The sequence below is a fragment of the Chaetura pelagica genome, unplaced genomic scaffold (assembly GCF_000747805.2).
Source record: "Chaetura pelagica isolate M959 unplaced genomic scaffold, ChaPel_1.0 scaffold294, whole genome shotgun sequence".
NCBI lineage: Eukaryota > Metazoa > Chordata > Aves > Apodiformes > Apodidae > Chaetura > Chaetura pelagica.
The window spans coordinates 528610-538121 of NW_009953068.1; the positions used below are offsets into that span (position 1 = coordinate 528610).

Sequence of the window (9512 nt, forward strand, 5' to 3'; positions counted from 1 at the left end):
GGGCCCCTTTTCCCCCAAGGATCGGGTGTCCCTGGCCTGCCATGCCAAGCTCCCCCCCCCCTTCCCAGCTTTCCACCCTCGCCTCCAGAAGTTTTCCAGGCGTGTTTAGTGGGGAAATATTTCAGCTTGACGTTGCTGTCACGTGCGGGGAGGCAGCTTTGCTGTGCTGGGGGAGGCCGTGGCCCTTCCTGGCCCCGTGTCCACGCACAGATAAGGGCTGGTGGCAGCCCTGGTGTGGGCAGGCACAGCTGGTGTTTGTCCCTCCCGGCATGGAGGGGGAACCCAAAGGGCTCTGCACCCATGGTGAGTGGGGACGTGACCCCCAGGATGGGGCTGGGGCCGAGGGGAGCACGGTGGGGCTGAGGGTTTAGTACTGGGGTTAAAAATTGGACTTTATGATCTTAAAAGGTCTTTTCCAACTGGAAAGGTTCTGTGAGGGGAGCTGGGTGGTGCTGAGGGGAGCGTGGCGGGCCTGGGGTGGTTTTCCTTCACAACCACCCTCAGCTTTAACTGCTTGTCAAGATTTGGGAGTTGGGTTTATAGGGGCCCCCCTATCTCTGAGGGGCTGGGGTTGGCAGGGCAGCCTCAGCACCATCCTCAGGCTGCTGGGAGCAGCTGGGGACGGGGGGGAGGCCATTTCAGCCCCCAGGTGGAAGCAGAGCAGAGCTGTGTCCCCTGCCATACCCCCTGTCAGCTGCTCCTGTTTTGGGGAGTAAAAATAGCTCTGGCTGAGCCTGCAGGCAGCCTGGCTGAGCTGGAGGAGGGTCTGGGGGGTTGTTGTGGGGGGGGTTGGACGAGGGGTCTCACTGTTTCGGGGTTCTGCTGCTGTCCCCCCCCCCAAACTGGTTGATGGGGGTCTGCCCTGATGGGGTGTCTCCATGTGTCTCCCCAAGGCAGGTGAATGCTGCTGGCTGCCCTGCTCCTGCTGGTGCTGGTGCTGTTTGTCTGAGCCAAAATGTCCAAGCCTCAACCCGGGGAGGAGGAGAAGGTCCCAGCCGAGCAGCCGGGGGCTCACACCGTGGCCAAGCCCCCGATGTCGCCCACCCCCGTGACCCCCAGCTCGTCACCGAGGGCTGGCAAGGCTGCGGCAGGGGACAAGGAGCAGATCGTGGTGTACAACCCTGCTGCTCTTCGCCGGCCCACCCTGGCCAAGTTTGTGCTGGGTTCCTTTGAGGACAACTCCTCTGACGACGAGCTGGTGACCACGGCCTTCAGGGTGGGCAGCCGGCGCAGCAGCCTGGTCGGGATGGGGGGGACCAGTGCTGAGCCCCTGGCTGTGGCCACCCCACAGGAGCCGGCCACTGGCATGAGGTACAGCACGTGGGGTCGAGATTGGTGGTGGGACAAACGTGTTCCATTTGGAGCAGGCAGATGCTTTTTGTGGCTGTGTTTCCCTGGGTTGCTGTTGCTAAAACTGGGGGGGTTGTGTGCGCGTGCTTCTTGGAGTCCCAAATCAATGCTCCCATCCTGCCCGCTTTGACTTGGTGCTCCATGGAAAAACCCTGATCATAAGGTTAGTGGCAGCACCCTGGGCAGAGCAGATGTGTCCAAGCACTCTGTGTGACAGCAGCACCACGTGCACAGTGAGGACTGGAGCAGGGGTTGCTTCATTGCAGTGATTCTGGATGTCAGGGAACAGGGTGTAAAGTGCATGGTGTTCCTTCCCATGCAATCCTAGTGCTGTGGCTGGATTGCCAAGTTGCTGCTGTTTTTTCACAGCTTCTTTTCTCATTTTGCTGCTTCTCTCTGTCCCTGCACCATCTCCTGATGCTGGGAAAGGCCATGCTGATGCACTGGTCACAGCTGTGGTGGGCACAGCAGGGGGGTGCATCAGGGAACAGGGATTTTCTTGTGTGGCAAGATGATACTGGGATTGGATGTGGTGGTGAGTGTGGGGACAGGGTTTGCCCTGTGCTTGCCCTCTTTCTGAGTGCATGTTTTGTGCATGAGTGTTGCAAGGGGCAATCTCATGGAGTGGTGTGGAAACCTGGGAGCTGAGCTGAGCCTTCTGACAGGGCACTTGAACTTGCAGATGCTGCCCTGTGGCCCCAGCGTTGGGGTGGTCTCCTGCTGCCATGTGTTCTTCCCTTGTGCTATTGGGGTACACTCCTGGCACTGCCTCTGGGGAAACACCATCCCAGGAGGATGGGGGCTTGTGGTTTGCTCCTGTGCCTCTCCTGCCCTTCCTCTGCCCTTGCAACTACTGCAGAGAAACTATTCAAAGTGGTTTTGTAGTGAGTTGATGAAAAGTGGATGAGTATTGCTCCGGGGGTAGCTTTACAGAGACCTTTTCCCTGTGGGGAAGCTCATTGCTGCTGGTGCCTTGAGCAGGGGGCTGCCCGTGCTCGGGGCCGCCATAGAGAGCTGGAAACAAAGTGCTGCTGCTCAGCTCCTCCCGGCCCCTCCGCTCCTGCAGTGGTTAAAAATAGCAGACCTTTGGCTGCAGACACGTGTTATGAAACTTGACAGCCCAACGGTGTTCTCTTGCCCAGCTGGGTTTGGGGTGGTTTCACACACCTCGCTGTTCGTCCGCATTCTGAGGCGGGAGGAGTGTCCTTGTGTTGCTGCCCAAGTCGCCCTGCAGATGTGGTTGGGGCCGTTTGCAGGATGGGATGGATGTGCTGGCATGGGCTTGGTGGTGGGGCCTGGGGAAGGGGCAGCACAGCTGCTGAGTGGGGCAGGGGATGTGCCAGAGTGTGGCAAACCCAGCACTGTTTGGTGCAGTGCTGCAGCTCTTTGGAAAATACTCTGAGGGCATGGAGAGGTTGGGACGTTTCCCAACGTCCCGGGGGGTTTCAACACATTTCCCCTCGAAATAAATGAGCTACTTGTGCAAAATCTGTTCATTCTTGGAGGTGTGGGCTGGTCCTTCTTCCTTTAACTGTTTGTAGCTCATCCATGGAATAACAACAGTTCAAAATCTGGCTGAGCTATGAGGGAGGAATGTGAATCTGCTAATTAAAATAGAAAGTTGTTTAAAACTCTGGGCAGAATCACAGCAAGACACGTGCCTGGCTGCCAGGGAGGTCCCTGCCTGCAATGGGCTTCCAGCACTGCCAGAGCCCCCAGCACTGGCTGCCAGGGAGGTCCCTGCCTGCAATGGGCTTCCAGCACTGCCAGAGCCCCCAGCACTGGCTGCCAGGGAGGTCCCTGCCTGCAATGGGCTTCCAGCACTGCCAGAGCCCCCAGCACTGGCTGCCATGGTGCCAGGAGGTGGGTGTGAGGGGCTCCCTTATAGCCCTGCTGGGGCCAGGCTCCTGCAGAGGGGCTGCTCTGGCCACCAGCTCAGCCTGCCCCACCTGCTCACTTCGGGGATGCACCATGGGCTGTGAGCAAAGGAGTAGAGACTCTGGAGGGTGTGGGAATGCCTTCAGTGGAAAACCATGGTAGGGGTAGTCTGGCTGGCAATGTGGTGAGCTTGGGAAAGGGTTTTGGTGCAAACCAGGAGCTGCAGGGGCTGTTCAGCACATCTCAGCCACTGCAAAGGGGCACTTGTGCCTGTAACATCCCAGCAGTGGGAGGGAGGGAGTGGGCTGCGTTTCGGTCCCTTGGAAGTCTCGCTGCTCCCTGGCCCTTGGAGCAGAGCGTGGCACTTTCAGCAGTGCAGAAGCAGGTGTGGCTGTGCTGTGGCAGTTGCAGTGTTCTAGACACTGATGGTTGGACTCGGTGATCCCAGGGGTCTCTTCCAACCTGAATGGTTCTGTGATTCTATGACACAAGCATGCTTCCAAAAACCCTGAGCAGCCCTCTGCTCCCTGAAATGCAAACCCTGGGGCTTTGGTGTGGTGCAGCAGCATCTTGGGCCAGTCCCTGAGGCTGCAAATCTGTTTGAATCAAGGTGGACCCCCAGCTGCTGACGGGGTCTTCTAATTGCACTCCGTCCCCACTAAAATGCCTTCCCACATATAACTCAGCCAAAAAGATTCCCTCTGCATGTTGCAGTGGTTTTTAAATGCCTCTGGAGAGATCCCAGTGCATGACAGAGAGCTGGTAGTGAGAAAGGTGAATCCCAATGTTGGCTGCATGTATCAGCAGGGTGAAGGTTTTACTGCTTTCCTTGGAAGAAACCACAGAGGGGGCAAAGTCTGGTCTCCAGTGCCTGCTGCCGCAGGGCTGCTGAGCTCTCTGCAGCCCCAGCCCCCCAGGAGAAGTAGCAGCACAGCTGTTGCCTGGTGAGGGCTGACCTGGGTGACCGTGGTCTGGCTGATGGCTGCCCCATCCCACTGCAGGCCCAGCATGTCCGGGCTGAACCTGGCGAAGAGGGGCCGGGAGCACAGGAAGATGGAGCTGCAGAGGGACTTCACCGTCGCCTCGCCGGCAGAGTTTGTCACCCGCTTCGGGGGCACCCGCGTCATCGAGAAGGTCTTTCCTCTTCCCCTGCCTTTCATTGCCTGGGTTGGTGCTTTTCGATCAAGTGTTGCCCAAGGCTCCTGAGCCCACCAGCCTCAGACTGATGACAATCTGGGCAGCCCAGAGCTGTTTGTCCTCTGGCTTCACCCACCCTTGTGGGCTGGGAGGGGGAACCCTCCCAGTGCTGCCCTTGCACGGCAGCTGTTTGCAGCAGCTCAGCATGGCTGGCACAGACAGAGGCCAAAGTCCTGTCCTTTGTTAACCCCAGTGCCAGGTATCAAAGCTGCTGTTCAGGAGCCTCCTGCTGCACTGGTGCATACAACCACCTGTTGTGAAGCACCCACCTCACGCCTCTCTGCTGCTGCCTCTTGGGGCTGTGTGTCCAGCCCAGCAGCAAGGAGAGGTTCCAGCCTTGTGTCTCCCTCCTGCCCAGGTGCTCATCGCCAACAACGGCATCGCGGCGGTGAAGTGCATGCGCTCCATCCGCCGCTGGGCCTACGAGATGTTCCGCAACGAGCGCGCCATCCGCTTCGTGGTCATGGTCACCCCTGAGGACCTCAAGGCTAATGCTGGTAATCCCTGAATGCATCCCAGAAAGGGATGTTCCTCCCCCCCGGAGCTGAGCTGGGGCCGCCGTTTCCTCCTCCCTGCAGTGCTGCCTGGGACAGGGCTCTGCACAGCCCAGGGTTGCACAGTTTTCTCCTGCACAGCCAGATTCAGGAATAAATAATTTCCCCCCTGCTCCAGCCTCCCTGGGATGGAGGGTTTTGGGGGCAGGTGCAGGGACTGCCATGTGCTGTCTTTCAGAGTACATCAAAATGGCAGATCACTACGTGCCTGTCCCTGGGGGGGCCAACAACAACAACTATGCCAACGTGGAGCTAATCGTGGACATTTCCAAACGGATCCCAGTGCAGGTAGCAGCCACTTGCAGGCCTCCCTCCTCTTTTCCAAGGGAAGTGGGTGGGAAAGAAGGAGCACTCAGGAAGGGGGTGACATCCTTCTGTGTGGAGGAGCTGGGTGTGATGCTGTGGGTGAGGGGAGGTAACAGCTTGTGCTGCTCCTTCTCTTGTGCCAGGCTGTGTGGGCTGGCTGGGGACATGCCTCAGAAAACCCCAAGCTGCCAGAGCTGCTGCAGAAAAATGGGATAGCTTTCCTAGGTAAGGTCTGGCTGCCTTCTCTAAGCCAGAGGGAGCAGTGGGCTAACATGTGCATGCAGACTTGCTCCCCAGGAACCAATGCCCATTTGGCATGTCCCCCTGCATGTGGCAGCCCCCCGACTGGTTTCTTGGAGCTGTTCCAGGAATCCCACTCTTTTCTAGAGTTTTCCCTGTAATGCTCATGCTTATGAGCAGACCTTGTGTGCTGCCCAGCCAGGGGGCAGTCTCAGCTCTCCCCTTGGAGAGAGGTCGAGCTCAAACTTGAGCAGGGCAGTGAGTTTGGGAGGTTTCCCCACACGCCCACTTTTTGCAGAAGGGCAGGTGGTGCTGGCTCAGTGGGCAGTAGCTTTCTGCAGCATCTGTGTGATGGGGCTGAGCTGGCTGGCCAGACTGGTCCAGCTCACCCTCTCCCTCCTTGTTTGAAGGTCCCCCCAGTGATGCCATGTGGGCTCTAGGGGACAAAGTCGCCTCCACCATCGTGGCTCAGACGGTCCAGATCCCCACACTGCTGTGGAGTGGGAGTGGTAAGCACCTCCTCCCCTGCCCCACACACCATCCCTGCTCCCCCACTTCTCTCCTTCTTGCCTCCCCTTCTCCCCCAAAGCAACCAGAGAGGAGGACTCCATCACAGGGTGGCTGCAGATGCTGGGGACCCTCCTGCAGTGGACTGACTGCTGGTTCAGGCAGAGGGATTTTTAGGGATGGAGTGGATGGATAGAGGGGAAATGGTGTGTGCCACCATGGAGTCCCCAGCTCTCTTGGATACAAGCAGCCTGCCACCCCAGCCATGCCACTCTGGTGGTAAACACAGCCCTGGCCATGCCTGCAGGTCTGATGGCCCAGTGGTCTGAGGAGGAACAGAAGGATCAGCAGATGATCAGCATTCCCCTTGAGACATACGCACGAGGCTGTGTGAAGGACGTGGAAGAAGGCCTGGAGGTAAAGATGAGCCCATGAACCTCCCATTGTCTCTTGTCCACCATTGCAGTTCTCTTTGGAGCCCTTTTGGGCTCCCACTGCATGTGACAGCAGTTCTGCCCTCTGCAGAGATGCAGCTCGGGGCTGGGACAGGGTGGGCTGTTCGGGTGATGCATTTGGGTCCAAAGAACTTCAGTCATGCTGGTCATTCTGCCCCCCCAGATAGCCAAGAGGATCGGCTACCCACTGATGATCAAGGCAGCAGAAGGTGGTGGGGGAAAAGGCATCCGAAAAGTGGAGGTAGCAGAGGAATTTGGCACCAGCTTCCGGCAGGTGAGGGGTGCCCTGAACCCCCATCCTGATCCCTGTGCTATCCTGAGGCATTCAGCAGGGACCTGCTCCCGCCCTGGGTGTCCTGCGCTTCCCACCCTTCACTGCAGGACCATCCTGGGGGGTGCTTTGGGGGCTGATGCCAGACCATGACCCTATCCCTCACCACAGGTGCAGGCAGAGGCCCCCGGGTCCCCCATCTTCCTGATGAAGCTGGCGCAGCACGCGCGGCACCTGGAGGTGCAGGTGCTGGCAGATGAGTACGGCAACGCCATCTCCCTCTTCGGCCGCGACTGCTCCATCCAGCGCCGGCACCAGAAGATCATCGAGGAGGCACCCACCACCATTGCAGACCCCTCTGTTATCGAGGTGATGGAGAAGGTGGGTGGCCCTGGGGTCTTGACAGGAGTCTAGTGAGAAAGTGGTGGTTTCTGTGCGGGGTTCGTTGTGGTTTTCGGCACCTGAGGCTCCTAAGGAAGGGAGGGACCCCTAAAGACAACTGGAGAGCTCCAGCCCTGCTCCCCTCCTTGGATCTGTGCAAGGATTGTTGCCCCCCGTGGTGATGCCCCCCTCTCCTGCAGTGTGCTGTCCGCCTGGCTCAGATGGCTGGCTACGTGAGCACAGGCACCGTGGAGTACCTCTACAGTGAGGACGGGAGCTTCCACTTCCTGGAGCTGAACCCGCGCCTGCAGGTGGAGCACCCGTGCACAGAGATGATCGCCGATGTGAACCTCCCCGCTGCCCAGCTGCAGGTACCTGAGTGCGCGTGGGAGACCTTGTGAGTGTTAGATGAAGCAGTTTTTTAATTCAGGGAGAAGAGCTAGGCTGGAGCCTGGCAGAGGGAAGCTGTCCCATCTGCCAGCAGGTAGGGTGCAGACAGAAGCAATGTAGCATCCCTCCTTACCTTTGGCTCCCTGCTTGGAGCAGCTGCTTGCAGCATGGCTCCTCTTCCCCTCACTCTTCATTTAGATAATCTATCAATGTCTCCTGCTTGTAATCTGGATACTGAAGTCTTGTTCCGGCAGCTCAATCCTTGTTGTTACCCGTGCAGATTGCAATGGGTATCCCCTTGCACAGGATCAAAGACATCCGGGTGCTGTACGGGGAGAGCCCGTGGGGCGATACTCCCATCTGCTTCCACAGCCCCACCAACCCCCCCGTGCCCAGGGGACACGTCATCGCCGCCCGCATCACCAGCGAGAACCCCGAGGAGGTGAGCTGAGGGCACTGAGGGGACAGGGACAGGGTCTTGAGCCTCCTGTGTGGGGATGGAGGGACCCTGCCCCTGTGGGGCTGAGCTGGGCATGGTCTTTCCCAGCTGGGCAATGCTCATGGGCATTGAATCCATGGGATTGCTGACATCCAGGTGCAGGCTGATACATGGCACAGGAGCTCCCCTCTGTTCATGCTGTATGAGTCTCAAGCCTGGTTTCTGTGTCTTCTGCTCTGCCTTCACTCAGGGCTTCAAGCCTAGCTCGGGGACAGTGCAGGAGCTGAACTTCCGCAGCAGCAAGAACGTCTGGGGGTATTTCAGCGTGGCAGCAGCTGGGGGCCTGCACGAGTTTGCTGATTCCCAGTTTGGGCACTGCTTCTCGTGGGGAGAGAACCGGGAGGAGGCCATCTCGTGAGTGTGGCAGGATGGGGCGGAAAGCAGGTGTCCTTGGGAAGACTTGCAGTTGCTGCATGAGCCTGGAAAAGTGGCTTTTACCTCAGAGGACCTGTTTCATCCAGCCCTGAGGGTGCCCAGAGCTTGGAGGCTCATCACCCTGGTCCCTGTGGTTCCCCCATTTTCTCTGCTGAAGCCAAACACCTCCTCATTGTTTGCTAATGGAGGGTTTTGCTCCCTAAAAGGAACATGGTGGTTGCCCTGAAAGAGCTGTCCATCCGTGGGGATTTCCGGACCACGGTGGAGTATCTGGTTAAGCTGCTGGAGACAGAGAGCTTCCAGAACAACGAGATAGACACGGGCTGGCTGGACCATCTGATTGCCGAGAAAGTGCAGGTGGGGGAGATTGGTCCCCATGGGGTCACCACTCCCCCTCTGGCATAAGACCCACCCCCCGTTATGTTTGCCTCCCACAGGCAGAGAAGCCGGACACGATGCTGGGTGTTGTCTGTGGTGCCCTGAACGTGGCAGATGCTGCCTTCAGGACCTGCATGACTGACTTCCTGCACTCGCTGGAGAGGTGAGGAGCAGGCACTGCCCAGCAGGGGCTTGGCCATGCCATGGGCATGGGGCACAGGTTCTGTAGGGCAGCTCTGGCAGCCCATGGGGCTCCTGCAAGCACGGAGACCTGAGTTCTTCTCTCCCTGGGCCATCTTCCTTCCCATTCTTGCTGCAAAAGCTTTGCAAATCCAGAGTCAGTACCCATGGCACTGCAACAGCTGGGGAAGCAGGGATACCTGCTGTGCCTCTCAGCTTCAGAATTTTCACCTACTGCTTTATCTGGAGAGGAGAAAAAGTTTCAAGGGGTTGGGAAAACAGCTTTCAAGGAAAGTGCCTTGTCTGAATGAGGCTTGCTTTTCTTTCTGCTCTTGAACGTCAAGGTTATTCCTCCAGCCTTGGAGGACTTGGAGGCTCTGCCCCACGCCCGTCTCTGGCTGTGCTTTGCCAGAGGCTGGCCTGCCTCCAGATGCATTTTTACCAGGCGCTCACGTGGGTCGTTTAAAGCAGATGCTTGTCCCCTGCAGTCACCTTCGTGCCCCGCCGTGGCCAGCCTGCAGCCCGCGGGGGCCGTGCCAGCTGACATCTCA

The 9512-nt window shown here is 58.5% G+C and overlaps 1 protein-coding gene across 1 annotated transcript in view; it reads left to right on the plus strand.

Annotated features, from left to right (window-relative positions):
• The first annotated feature begins 955 nt into the window (after positions 1-955).
• ACACB (acetyl-CoA carboxylase beta) overlaps positions 956-9512 on the plus strand; it is a 24222-nt gene continuing 15665 nt past the window's right edge. The window contains exons 1-14 of the mRNA XM_009996845.1: positions 956-1311; positions 4230-4362; positions 4784-4922; positions 5158-5267; positions 5429-5510; positions 5936-6034; positions 6340-6449; positions 6651-6761; positions 6930-7139; positions 7340-7510; positions 7810-7971; positions 8219-8382; positions 8610-8760; positions 8841-8944. Of these exons, the coding sequence (XP_009995147.1) occupies positions 956-1311; positions 4230-4362; positions 4784-4922; positions 5158-5267; positions 5429-5510; positions 5936-6034; positions 6340-6449; positions 6651-6761; positions 6930-7139; positions 7340-7510; positions 7810-7971; positions 8219-8382; positions 8610-8760; positions 8841-8944 (2102 nt within the window). The remainder of the gene's footprint in view (positions 1312-4229; positions 4363-4783; positions 4923-5157; positions 5268-5428; positions 5511-5935; positions 6035-6339; positions 6450-6650; positions 6762-6929; positions 7140-7339; positions 7511-7809; positions 7972-8218; positions 8383-8609; positions 8761-8840; positions 8945-9512) is intronic.